Consider the following 15,281-nt stretch of genomic DNA (forward strand, 5'->3'; position numbering starts at 1 on the left):
CGCAAACATGAGGTACGTGAACGGTTTTCTTTTTTCATGCTTTGAAATGTATTTTCTTCATTGCATGCAAAGATTTCATTCATGCTTTGCTAAAAATGTTCGCAAATTCATAGACAACCAATTCCTAATATTAGAATTGTTACAGTTGATGAAAATCAAATGTGTTTAATTTGAGTTGGGAGTTGGACGTTTGGATCTTCTTTGGTATCCAAAGCTTGCTTTGGGACTCTCTGAAGCGTTTACTTAGTTTGTAAATAAAAGACAGTTGAGCTAAGTATAAAAAAGGCTAAGCAAGAGATGGTTATGTGTTTGATTGAAAGAGTTCCATGAGCAGCATTTGACAAAGCAATTTAGCTTCTTATTTTTGCACCATCTATAATACTTAAAACATGAATAGTGATTTGCAATTACTTTAGTTATCTTTTTAATTTTGAGTGATGGGTTATCATTACAAGATGATTGTTTTTAAGATATTTCTACAGTACTTGTCAATTGTAGCATGTGTTTTTGCAGGCATATCTCAGTTTCTTGTGATGGCATTAAAGAGGATTCAGAGGGAGCTGAAGGACTTGCAAAAGGACCCTCCTGCATCTTGCAGTGCTGGTTAGTTTTCCCCCTCCCTTTTCTGCTTTCTACATTGTTTTTGGCATATGGTTTTCTCTATCTCTTTCTGTTTGTGTCTGTGTGCTGCATCAAATGCCATATTCTGTATGTTCAGTTCCAGTTTTTGTTTTCTCTATCCACTCTTAATTGCATAAACTTCTTAGCAAGTCATGTTTATCATATCTTCATTATCTAATTGATACCAAAATTTTAGGTTATCATGCATAAACCTCCATTCTTTATGAATGTTTCCTAGGGGATTGAATCTTTTTTATGAGTAAATTTGGGACTGTCATGCCCTTAATATGTCCTCCATCTCCTTGGTTCAAATCTACTGTTAATTATCTGCTATGGGGTCTGTTTGTTATGCAGGTTTGCTGTGGTGATTGATTTCTCTACTTGAGGCTCATCTTTTTTGAAAACATTTGGTAAATGGGAGCTGCAATTCAGATTTATCAACCTAATTTTTCTCATCTTTAACATTTTGAGTTCGACTTTCTCTTGGTAAGAATTGAACTAATTTTTCTCATGTTAGTTTTTTCAAACAATTTGATTTTGTTTAATTCCATGATGGGATTTCAGAGAACAGAGGTTCTGGGTCTTTCTTTGACAGCATTCTCTGTCGTCCTTCCCTATATTGGGCAGTTTCTTAAGGTAAAAGTTTTTATCTTTTTGGTTCTTGGTTGCTTAAATATTACAATACAAACATAATATTACGAACTTCCTTTTGGCTACAATACAAGAGCCTTTAATGATGATGATGATGATGTGTAAGTTCATCAAACGATGGCAATGGTAACAAAAATCATCTGTTTATGCTGAAATGAGTTAACAAGATGAAGTAAGCTTGATAGAGTGAGTATTTTATTAGCAAACTCGGTAATTGAAGTGAAACAAATATTGAACAGTAGCTAATAAGCTAATGTGTGCGTTTTTATGGCAGTAGGTCACTTGGTTCTAGGATGGGAACATTATTCTTAAGACCCATACCTGCTGGCTGCTGCAAATCATCATGCATGACTGTTACTTCATATGTATAGTGTGCATATACTGTCTTCTATAATTTGGATTGGTGAAAAGTTATGACATTCCATGCAATGTGGAATCAGCATCATTGTAGTTTTGAACTTTTTTGTAGTTATCCTTATATGATTGTTAGCATGCAAAGAGTGAAATAAGGCTTTTTTTCATTATTTGCATACACATAAATGAGTGAAATATTGGGACGGACCCAGCAAAATTTTCAAACGGTGGCACCATATAATTAATATAGTATAATATACATCTAAAAATAATTACAAAAAATATGGTTTTTGTAGTACCGATAAACAACTCCTAAACTTATACCTGACGCGTCTTCATCTTTTGAAAACGGTCAATATATACCAAAAAATAATTACAAAAAGTATGGTTTTGGTTATTTGGGCTTTGTTTTGTTTGGGTTTTAGTTGCACATTTGGATTTCAGGAAAATACGGTAGCACCTTCTAAAACGATATGGTAGCACCGTTAACAAACCTAAATTTTTTACCCTTCGGCCGCAAAATAATACGGTGGCACGTGCCACCCATGCCACCACACCAGGTCCGCCTATCAGAAATAAGACCTTGATTTATATGCACCTTATTCATGATCTAATACATACGTTCCACTTGAAAACTAGCCAGACTAGAGGCATGACATGATCAGTGCATGCTAGCTTGATTATATGCACCTTATTCATGATCTGATACATATACCCCTGCTGTTGCTGTCATTAATTTTAGTTGGTTTGTTTGTGGCTTGAGGTATGAACTGTGAATGTATGGAAGAAATGTTCATAGCTTGAAATATCAGCAGTTAGGTAGAAAAGCTAAAGGGAATTAATGTACACATATTGACCTCCACTTGTAGTTGTTGCTACCCATGTATTAGTTATGTACATTGAGATTGTTTTGAGAGAAGCAATGTAGTATAGCCTGGTCAAGCTCTTTGCTGCAGATAACTTTTTCCACCACAAAAAACTTGCTTAGCTAATCTTTTGTAACCAATCACATAACCTAATTTTTTGCTCTTCATCTTTGAACTTTTAGTAATTATGACTCAGAAAGGGAAACACTTACCATTTTGATTTCTTTTTGACAGAGCCATTGTTTTAGACCACCCATCTATGAAGAATCATATGAAGGCCGTAGCTGCCGCTGAAGGTATGATACTTATTCAGTCACCATAATAGTGAATGCACACAGCACCCCTGTGCTTGTGCATGAGATGTCTCCAAAGCTATGTTTGTGTGTGTGATAAAGAATATGAACACCCATGTGCCTGTTATAATGCACACCGCACCCTTGTGCCTGTTGTAATGCATACATACCCCTGTGCCTGCTGCAATGCATACACACCCCTGTGTGCCTGCTGTTGGAATGCATACATACCCCTGTGTGCCTGTTGTTGCAATGCATACATACCAGATAGAAAACATATTGTAGATTTAATCAATATATATATTGTAGATTTAATCAATGTAAATACTATATTATCCCTATATGTAAATACTAACTTTTCTGTTTTATGTAAATAAACCTATATAGTCCTAGGTAATCACAAAGAACTGAAAAACCAGTACAAATCCCTATGCCAATACTGCTTCAAAAACCATGAGATCATTTTTTTATTACTTTAGGCAACATAAATAAACAGTCTAATATTAACCTATTTACATATATGTAGTATAGATGCTAACTTTTATGTTTTATGTAAATGCACCTATGTTATATGTAAATACTAACTTTTCTGTTTTATGTAAGTGCACCTATACAGTCCCAAGTAATCACACAGAACTGAAAAACCAGTACAAACCCTTGTGCCAACACTGCTGCTTCAAAAACCATAAGATCATTTCTTTATTACTTTAGGCAACACAAAGAATCAGTCTAATATTAACCTGTTTACTTATAAGGACCACCATGCACCCCCCAAGAGTGATATGCATACATACCACACATCTTATACACACACACATACACATCTTATACACACACACATACACATCAGTGCATAAAAACATGAAACTTGTTTCCATTTCATCTTATACACACACACACACGCACACATCAATGCATATAATCTTTGAACTTTTTGCCCTTCATCATCAAACCTGTTTACATTGAGCATTAAATATATTTTTGTTTTCATATATTAAAATTATTAAGTTTTATATCCATTAATTTCGTAGTGTATAAACTTGCATATATGTGTGAGGAAGCCTTTTTTTCATAATACATCATTAATTTGTTGTTTGCATGGTATATATCAAATACATTCTTATAGTACTGTATATATGTAGACTACTTATTTGATGTGTATGTATGCATATATACATTCTCTTTGAGGCATAACGTATAATCAACAATTATATTATTACACATTTTGTACCATATGTTTCTATTAAAACCATTGCGCCGTTTTTTGCAGGAAATATTTACGGATGAGTGCATCATGAAAAACAAACAACAATTTGATATACGAATGAACATTATTTTACAAACGATTGTATTTCTTTGTTAATTCAAGAATTTCAAATTTTGTAATGAGCTCTGAGTAGATGGTTTCAGAAACCCGACATGTGTGCAATTTTTTTTCATTCGATCTTATTAACAAACAAAATTAACCTTTAACTTTATATATTAGTTAACTTTGTAAAATAACCACACAAACTCATGATTCAAAGCCAAACTAATGTTTTCGGATTGTGACTTACCCGCTGCATCGCGCGGGTACACCATTTCTTATATCAATTAATTGGGTTGCAAGGGTTGTACAAATACACAAGGTTGTAAAAGAAATATACCATATATATATATATATATCATTGATTTTATGTTCAAATTAATTCGAATGATAAATAATCAAAATGAACACAGTACCATTCCACATATTCATTCAGATGATTTCTCCATTTATAATATTTTGAATGATATGTTCATCAATAAACTCCGTTCACATGATGTTCATATGTGAAACAAATGCATTAATACCCAAGTAATTCGTCAAAGGTTTATTAATGGGCAATTTTGATAACTACCGACTTCTGTTTCTTATCATATAAATTTCATTCGTGAAGTAATACCCAGTACATAAGTGAACAAGTAAAATCCGATTTATTTTATTTTCCAAATGATGAAGGAGATTCTCAGAAACTGAAACCGATGCATAATAAAAACTCTTGATCTTTTCCAATTTTACTCTGTCCACTATTTTTTATTACGACATAGCACACGTTCATTTTACTATTATTACAAAAATGTCACTGATACTTTAATCCATAGACTGAATAAAATAAAGGTCATGATTAATTCACATAGTTAACACTAAACTCTTAAATATATGATTAACAAATGAACCAACCCCTATATATTTGTATATCTATACTATATTATAAAACATTTGACAAAAATCTTAAAAACCACTTTTTGTGCATAAAGTTCTTTTTATTAATGCGTATTACTTAAAACTCAATATTGCAAGTAGATTGTGCGTAAGTACAACTTATTAAAGCTCCATATCTGAATTCGTGTAACTAACTGCAGATAAACATAATCAAATACGGGATAAACATCTCATTTTATATACAAAAAATCTAAAATATAATTAAGATAATCATTGAGTTCTAACAGAATACTTAATTATTATCTTTATAAAATATTATATTATTAAACCAAAAATAAATTATTTCGTTATTAAACTTAAATNGTTATTAAACTTAAATTAAATTATAATTAAAAAAATAAATAAATTACATAAAAAATGAGAACTTTTAAATAGTTAATTTGATTTTAGCATTGATATATTTTTTTCAAATTATTATGATATTTTCAAATTTATATATATTTTTTAAAATAAATTCATTAGTGCTTTCTTAAAAACACATAAAATCTTATTATAACATCGACAATGACAAATAATAAAACAGAACAATAAAATCAAGATGTGTCTCGTTGTATTGCACGATTAGTCTTTTAATTTTTATAAAATAGTGATTGTTGTTTGAATTCAATGAAATTATATATTCAATTTTAGCATTAAATATACGAAGGAAAAACCACATTTTCCATGAATGGATGGATAGAAATGTCCGATGGTTCTCTTGACCGAGTAAAAGTGACGTGCCCAAAAAGCAATGTACCACTAGACATAGCACATCGTACAACCTATTTTTGTGTTATTATGGGCCCACATTCAATAATTAAGAAGTGGAAGACTTTGGAAAAGGGGGTCTTAACGACTTTTATTTATAGTAAACTTTAATTTTGGTCCTTGTGGTTTAATGAGAAGTTTAAAATGAGACCTAAACTTTGATAACTTTACAAAGGTTCTTATTTTAATTTTAATTTGATCCATGATCACTAACACCATTAATAAACGTTCGTTAAATGAAGGGTATGTTTGTCTTTTTACTTATTCCTTTGTTTTAAGGGAGCCAAAAACATATTTTATTAAATATATTATTATATTTTGTATTGATATAATATAATATTCTTTATTATTTTTAACAAAAAAACATAATTGATAAACAGTGACAACATAAAAAAAACAAAGGAATAGATAAAAAGATAAACGTATACTTCATTTAACAGACTATTGACAAAAGACCACTTTCACAGCAAATGATAACTATAAGAATGTTTTTTACACTTATCAAAGTTCAGGTACTATTTTCAGACTTCTTATTAAACCTCAAGGACCAAAATTAAAGTTTACAACTTTTATTTATAAAAAGGTAAATGTTTGATACCTACTTTTCTGATAGAGCAAGGCAAATCGAAAAAGACATGTCTTTGAATTTACAAAATTACCCTTTTAAGTGTGGTTTGATTGTAGCAAGACAGAAACAAAATGGATTTTTTTTATAAATCATAAAAACATAACAAGATTAATAAATTACTAAATTATTTGTGTTAAATTAAAACAATAAAACGTTTCACAACTTTAACTACCTCTTTTTTGCCAGTCTCATCCGGTTATATCCAGACCATGCAGAGTCATCCTTTAACATGTTAAATGTGTGATTTTGAACATGACCAAATTTTATATTGTTTAGGGACTTTTATTAATGAATGCAAAATTACAGCTCATCTCAGTGTTTCTCTAATTTCTATCAGAAGACAATGAATACGTCTCATCATCACCTCTTTAATTTGTATATATATAGCTTTATTATCTTATACATTATTTCAAGTATATTATGTCTACGTAACAAATAGACGATTGCTAAGGGCAAGTTGGAAGTTGGGATGAGGACCACTGCATATAATGGACCTCCAAATAGATGAGTTGCCGGCCATTATAAAAAAAGTGTGCCTTTTTTCTCCTTCCTTCACGTTACATACCATTTTGTACCCTCCAATTTGTATAGCTCCAAAGTTAGGTTCGGTCGTGTTGAACAGTCTAACGGGCTCGTTAACCTGCTTGTAGGGTCGATTTTGGTTCGTTAGAGCCACAATCGTGTTTTATATATACCCCATAACAACCAAGTTCATATGAACCAGGACTTGGATCAATCGAATAATTGAATAAACCATAACTATACCTTTAATAAATGGACATGATAACCCATCTTTTGATGAGGGTCTGGAGAGTAAGATGTATGCAAAACTGTATTATAAAAGGTATAATTTACTCCAAATTAAGGGTGATCAAAAACCCGAATAACATGGCAACCCAACCCAGAAAAACCAAAAAGAAAACTCAACCCAAGTAACCTGACATATGGCCGATACAAAATTTGGCCCAAACCGCATCTGTTGGGTTAGAATTGAGTTAGATAATTTAAACTCAACTCAACTCGATAAACTCAATGTCTTTTTATACTATGAATTTAATATGATTGTTAAGTTCTTAACTAATATATGTACATTAGACATTACGCCAACTAGCAATTAACTATATTTAAATATATATATTATAATTTCAACGATAATCTTACTTTTTTATTTGCATGAATCTTCAACTTCTTTTTTGAGTTTGTTAGCTTTTTTTTCATATGTTCTCATTTTGATTTTACTTCATTTAAATTTGACTAGATTGTAAAATAATGTACCAAAGTTTTAACCCGATCAACTAGACCAACCCACCTAAGCCGCACGGCTTGGGTTAGTTGAGATTTTTAAAACCGCAAACATCAGATTGAGTTGTTCAAATTCCTCCGACCCAACCTTCAAGACTCTTATGAAACCCTACACAAAATACAGACCACTTCTTTGGTGCAAGTCTCTTTCAGTGATCTGAACCACTTCATGGGGGTTAGTGGAGGATTGCAAGAATTCTCTGTCAGGACCATTAAAAGCATCATCTACGTAAAATACAACTAACATGTTTTCATCACACTAATTGCCAATCAAGAATCTATCAAAAATAATCCTTTTAAAAAAGGGTACCAAAATCAAAGAATAACTTGGTAACCAAATCATCGTTACAAGATTTATCAATTATCGATCAAAATAAGGGGTTGGTTTTCCATTAAGTCTTGTACAGATAAAGATGTCTGTGTGGATTAATTTGTCTATGTAGATTAAGAATGTTTTTTGTTTGGAAGGGTATTTTCGTAGATGGAAAAAGGCTTGTTTTTTAATTGGGAGAGACGGTATTGGAAAAACTTGGTTTCTGCATAAAACTCTCACTAAAAAACTTACTGAATGAACCACTTTCTATGTCATTTAATCACTATCAAACAGTTATGTAGGGTTAATTGAACAAGTTGTGGGTCCTATTAAGCTGCTAACAAACAAGCCCTAAGTATAAAATAGTAAGAATTAAACATTTGTTACGCTAATAGACAAAAAAATGCAACCAAAAAAAAAATACTTTGTTGCATTTCTTTTTGATACACTTTGGCGTTCAAAAAAAATGTTAACATGAAGTTAGTTTCCTGGAATATGGTATTTATGACAATATGGGTCCATTTGTTAATAGCTTAATGAGTTTAATGAGACTCACAACTTATTCAGTCAGATGACTATTTCGTAATGGCTTATTCAGTAAGCTTTTAGGAGAGAGCTTTATGCAGAAACCAGAGTTTTTCCAAACCTACTCCTCTCAATTAAAAAACACGGTCCTTCCATCTATGAAAAAACCCTCCCAAATAAAAATATTCTCAATCTATATATACAAAATAATCTACATTGAAAGTTTTATTCATGCAATACTTAATAGCATGTTGGAAAGTCAAACATAGTGGAAACATAGCTGTATTAATGTGAACAACTAAATGATACAAACAATGCAACATTGTGAAGAAAGTATGACAAGGTCGGGTGCTTAACAATTTATAAAGCCATACTCTCTTCCTCAACAAGAAAATTGACCAAAAAAATGAGTTCACCTTGCATCAGGGAAGTCTCTAGGGCCTGTTTTCGACGTTGCTGCCCGACTCCGTTACTCAGGTTGCCTGAGAACCACAGTCCTGAACAATCGATAAGTCCTTCCAGGTACGATTTCATTGCTGCAACGGCTTTTTCGCTTCAGCCCAGTGCTCATTTCACTAATCATGAATCTCTACCGGACCTGGACCAGTCTTTTTCCAACATGAAGAAGGCTTACCCTAACTACTCGGAAACTGACCGGGCTGACCGAATCCGGGATCAGGAATACTATCAACTCTACCAATCGAGCCATGTCTGTCTTGATTACATTGGTCATGGTCTCTTTTCGTATTCCCAACAGTTGCATTCTAATGCACCTTTTTTCAATATCATATACAAGTCGGTGAATTTGTATACACAGATTATGCATGGTGGTCAAGAAGCGGATTTTGAATCCGTGATCAGGGAAAGGATCTTTAGATTCATGAATATATCATCAGATGATTACTCTTTGGTTTTCACAGCTAATCAGTCATCTGCATTCAAAGTGTTGGCAGACTCTTACCCTTTTCATACAAATCGAAATCTTTTGACTGTGTATGATCACGAGAACGAAGCTGCAGAAGCCATGATTGATAGCTGTAGAAAAAGATCCGGGAGGGTTAATTCAGCCGTGTTCTCGTGGCCTAACATGAGAATTCAGTCGAAAAGACTCAGGACGTTGGTGGTGAACAAGAACAAGAACAAGAAAAAGAAGAAAAAGGAAGGACTTTTCGTTTTCCCACTTCAATCTAAGGTTACTGGATCGAGATATTCATATCTTTGGATGAGTTTGGCTCAAGAAAACGGGTGGCATGTTTGTCTTGATGCCAATGCCTTAGGAGCCAAAGACATGGAGACATTGGGTCTCTCTCTTTTCCGGCCCGATTTCCTCATTTGTTCATTCTACAAGGTTTTTGGAGAGAACCCGTCAGGATTCGGGTGTCTTTTTGTTAAAAAATCGAGATCATCCGTGCTTAAGAACTCTGCTACAAGCACGGGATTGGTTAATCTCATTCAGGCGTCTAACCGGCCTTTATTCCTCCAACCATCTGGGAGTAGCGATAGAAGAAAAGAAGATATAGCCATGGCAAGCTCAAGCTCGTCATCATCCTCACATCACGAAGCCTTTGAAATACAAGAAATCAGAGAAATCGGTGAAGAAAAGAAGGTATTATCGTTTTCCGAGGTCTTGAAACGGGACAAGTCCCTTGACATTGCTGAATCAAGAAAAAACGAAGCTAGCAGCAGTGGGGTTAGCTCCGATATCGAGTTCCGTGGATTGGATCATGCTGATTCGTTAGGTTTGGTACTGATAAGCAGCAGGGTAAGGTACTTGGTGAACTGGCTGGTGAATGCATTTGGTAGTCTTCAACACCCACATTCGGAAAATGGGTTTCCTCTGGTTAGGATTTACGGGCCAAAGGTGAGGGTGGACCGAGGCCCGGTGGTGGCTTTCAATGTGTTTGATTGGAAAGGTGAGAAGATTGAGCCTACACTTGTACAGAAGCTAGCCAGTAGACACAACATTTCTCTTAGTAACGCAACTTTAAAACACGTTAATTTTGTGGACAAGAGTTGTGAAGAGAAGGAGAGACTAGTAGAGGTAAAAAGCATTGAGAGGGAAGGTCAAAATAGCCCGATGACCAAAAAGAAAGAAAAACTAGAACTAGGGATACCGGTGATCATGGCTACAGTTGGGTTTTTGACAAATTTTGAAGATGTTTATAGGGTGTGGGCATTTGTTTCAAGATTCTTGGATGCAGATTTTGTGGAGAAAGAGAGGTGGAGATATATGGCACTTAATCGGACAACCGTTGAGGTGTAGATTTAAGGTCAAAGATTTCATTCATCTGTTTGGTGTTCTGGAGTTCTAATTCATCGTTCAATTATTCGTACCGTCAATAGAATTTACCATAAATGAAGACCACAAAAATGTGCCCCCTTCTACATGAATCTACAAAGAAAATAAATTCAAAGTTGTGATGCACCAAAAATACATAATTGAATGGATGGATAATTACAAGTTAGTGTAGATGTCAAAACATATAACAGGAAAACGGATAATAAAATGGCAAAGACTTGTAGTTTCCAAGTGCAAAATTGAGGATTTTGTCACCAATTTACCTACATATTTCTATTTGGGGGTTATTAGAATCCATGGTCTTAGAGTTGAAAAGTACAGTCTTCATGTGATTACCAAATCTTATCTGGTCAGATGCAGTTGGCGCTTTTTTAACTTCCAACTGTCAATTTATTGCTACATATGATATATCTACATGCTCAGGGCCAAACTTTATCATCTTTCTCCCTTCTTCTACGGTTCTACCCGAAATCGGATGTGCCCTTATTCCCTTATGGTGTGTTTGGTTTGCAGGATTTGAAATAGATATGAATTCCATCTTTTATAAAAAAGGATTAAAAAATAATTAAATATCTTTTTTCTAATTGATTGTTATGGCACAAATGTTTTTTAACATATTTAAAAACATTATTACATATAAATCCTACGAAATTCCATGAAATACCAACCACCTTCGTGGGATTTTAAAATCTTATTTTTGTGGATTTCAATGAAATCCTTCGAACCAAACATGGGAATGGAATAAAATTCTATCCCACATCCAATCCAATCCTACAAACCAAACTGGACCTTAATGTTCCCATCGCACCAAGTAGACAAGTAGCATGTCTAGCATCCCTTAACAAGCTCGTTAAAACCCTAAAACCTATATAATTCTCACTCTCCCCCATCTAGTTCTCTCCTCCCATCCTCTTCCATCCAGTCTTGCCCGGTCCCATCTGCTTACCAAATTTTGTCAAGGATCACACATTGATCTACCAGTCTACCACCCACAAACCTTCAAGTATTAGAACCAAAGGTAAACAAATGAATTTAGTGCATAAAGGGCTGAACCCCCCACTTGTATCAGTTCAATGCATAATCAGTGGAGGAAGGATATGGAGGCAGTGGGGGGCCATGGCCCCCGTGATTTTATTTCTGCTTAATAGACCAGCTCCAATTAAGTAGTGTATATTTTTTTTGGTTTAAATCTTTGGCCCCTTCACAATTCATACCAAGCTTAAATTAGTCTACTGTCTTCATGATTCATAGATTCAAAGACCATGGAGCCACTTCCACATCTGTAGGAGACAAAGAGTTTTGATTTCTTCTTGAAGCCTCTAGGCACCAATTTGTGTTTAGCTATGCTTAATTTGTGCATCAAAGAACTCAAGCACATCTTTTTAACTTCATTTTTATTTTAGCTTCAATTTTTTGCTTGTAGTCGGTAGAAAGTTTGTTTGTGATTCCTTATTAGCTATTGCAAATTTGTTAGAGACAACAAATACTGAGAATACCACTAAATCTGGTGTCTCGGTTATTAAGAGCCCCAACAAAAAATCTAGAGAAGACATTAATGATTAGTACACTAAGGAGCCATTTACTAAGCGCTTACAGGCAACACTCACCACTCTCACTTACCTTACGGGTTAACATTCTTTACCATCAAAATGGATTGATGGTAAGTGTTTATAACCCGGTAACCACTTACCGGGTAAGACACATCACCCTCACTTACCAGGCAAGACTCTCAATCTTTGTCTTTCCTCTTACAGGGTAAGATTCTTGGTCCTTGTTATGTTCATTCCATAAGGTAAACTTACTCGGTAAGCACTTACCATATATGTGTTTAGTAAACAGACAAGATTCTGGTTTGCTTCATCAAATTTATAATTATCCTATTAATCATCAAGATATAGTTCATAAGCTTATATGACCAGTTGGTTTTGTTTATCGAAAAAAAAAACTCGAAAAGATCAGTTCGGAGGAAATTGTGGAAGACTGATCAATGAGTATTAATTCCAAAAAAAATGTATTTCAGTAAATTTGAATAAAAGATTAGATTCCCCCCCGCCCCCGCTCCTTTCTAGAGTCCGTGTGCCGCCCCTGCCATAATCTATTTCAGTACAATGTAAGGATGATAATCGTAGAATATCTCAGCCAGATGTAGCGCTTTCCTTCAGTGAACAGGGAGTACTAACTTAAAGAGAAGTGTCAATTTTCGATCGACATTAATTTAGTGCATAATTTCACCCAAAAATCGGTGAATTTCAGTCAGCCACAAAATCCAGAGAAGATGAAGCAGATTATAAGGGCAGCTATAAGCATTCCGATTGTAATTACTTTGCATGCACATATAAACACGCAAATTATGTGTATTTGCATTCACATATATTCCTAGAGAAAAATAAATAAAATACGATAACGATAATGAATGGAATGTGAAGAAAAGGACAGGAACTTTACCGGATCAACAATGGCAGAGAAGCAAAACCCAGAGAGAGCAATGGCGGGTGAAAATTTTGACGATGGTTTTGGGAATTTTACGATCATCAAATCCAATCCCCCTTCCCAATTTCTATTTGGGCTTAGATGTGTTGGTCTTGGGCCGGGACTTTCATCCTTGCTGGCTTGCTGATGAGGCTCCACGTGTTACAAGTTTTATGAAACCAACTATAGTGTTATTAAGCCTCGATATCTTTAGATCGTAACATCTTTAAAAAAAAAAATGTATTATGTGTTATTTTATATACTTTTTCGTCTACAGTTAGAATTTAATATGATGATTAATACATATTTATTTTATAATATATTTGTTTCATATATACTTAGTTCATACTTCATAATATGAATTTTTTTGACGTGTTTATCAAACAAAAAATACATGTAAAAAAAAAATTGTAAACTAAATATATGTTAATTAATACATTCAATACTATATATAGATGGAGAAATCCATATGAAGCGAAACTTTAAATTCTCACGTATCTTACAAATTTTGCAGTTATCAAATGATTAAGTTTGTTCTTTTGTTGTATGCTTGCAGTTTAATTAGGTTTATTGGTCTATTTGGGTTATTCGCATAACTCATTTGGATTGTTTACTTACGGCTTATTCGTACAGCACATGGCTTAATCGCACAGATATAAATGGTGTGTTATCCTCATTCAGCCACAAAAACGACACTCTTACCCCTTATTTAAAGCACCGTCTCCTTCCCATATGAGATACCCTATCTTCGATCTCTTTATGATTTTTTTGTTTTGATGTTCAAATAATTAATATTGGGGGGGGGGGTAAATCGGTCAGTTATGTTATTTAGACTGTTGGTTCAGATAAAAAAAGTAAACAACAACACTCATTTATCCAGACAGACAAATTTATTCACACAAAATTTAATAAAAAATTTGGTAAACAGCCCATTTGTTTTTGTTGTGTGAATTCAAATACCATGCCTTAATCACACGTGAATTTGAGTCGAGATATGTGTCTTGTAGATTTTTGTTGGACGATTACAATTTGAAATGAATTGGTCATGGTCAGGTTGATACATGGAAATGGGATCTGTATTTTTACGTAGAGGTCTGTGGGTCAAGTTTGTGGGTCAAGACTGAAATATATCTTATTATGTCTATCTATAAAGGTTTGAATCGTATCACTTTGATACGAGGCATTTAGTCAGTAGATACTCAAATCTAAACATCTACCGATTGTTTATAACAGTAAGATCAAGACTATGAAATAAAATTTGAATTAAGTAATTGATAAATGATATTGTTGTAAAGTTTATTGGATTATTGGTGTTGGATGGTTTCAATATTGCATTAAAAAGTGTGATGGAACTTGAAGCATATCAAACATGTGTTCTTTATGGATTGTGATTTGCATGCAACATGTTTACCATGCATTTGTCTCAAAATCTTACAAAAACCTTTATATACTTGAAAAAGCATATTTTAATTGATGTTACCTTTTTACCTAGTTAGAAAGAGGTTCCTTTAAATATAAACTCAATGAAGGTTACAAAATATACAAACTTCTCATAGCCGTTGATCAATATTATAAACGATCCAGATTGGAGTGGTGGCATATTTGAAAATTAAGGCCCAATTGAGTATATGATCGGTATGAATTAAATGTGGGTACGGGTAAAACTACTATTTTTAGTAACATCTATACTATATTATAAATTATTTGATAAAAAGTTTTAAAAACTATTCTTGTGCATAAAGTAATGTATATTATGCATATTACTTAAAATTCAATATTACAAGTAGATTTTGTTTAAGTACAACTTATTAAAAGCTTCATATTTAAATTCGTGTAACTAACTACAGATAAATATAATCAAATAAGAAAAACATCTCATTTTGAATATAAAAAATCTAAAATATAATTAAGATAAACATTATGTTGTAACATATTACTTAATTATTATACTTATAAAAAGATTTATAT

At 33.3% G+C, this 15,281-nt stretch overlaps 1 protein-coding gene across 1 annotated transcript; it reads left to right on the forward strand.

The window, feature by feature from the left end:
* The first annotated feature begins 8,864 nt into the window (after positions 1 to 8,864).
* LOC112528184 (molybdenum cofactor sulfurase-like) lies at positions 8,865 to 10,970 on the forward strand. The gene has a single exon (XM_025139148.1). It carries the CDS (start codon positions 8,952 to 8,954, stop codon positions 10,806 to 10,808), a length of 1,857 nt encoding a protein of 618 aa, XP_024994916.1. The 5' UTR covers positions 8,865 to 8,951; the 3' UTR covers positions 10,809 to 10,970.
* The last annotated feature ends 4,311 nt before the right edge of the window (positions 10,971 to 15,281 follow it).

Source organism: Cynara cardunculus (genome assembly GCF_001531365.2).
Source record: "Cynara cardunculus var. scolymus isolate 2C chromosome LG 15, CcrdV1, whole genome shotgun sequence".
Lineage (NCBI taxonomy): Eukaryota > Viridiplantae > Streptophyta > Magnoliopsida > Asterales > Asteraceae > Cynara > Cynara cardunculus.

Bases quoted from the DNA above. Each gene is read 5' to 3' on its own strand.
- LOC112528184 (XM_025139148.1), top strand. From the start codon at position 8,952: ATGAGTTCACCTTGCATCAGGGAAGTCTCTAGGGCCTGTTTTCGACGT.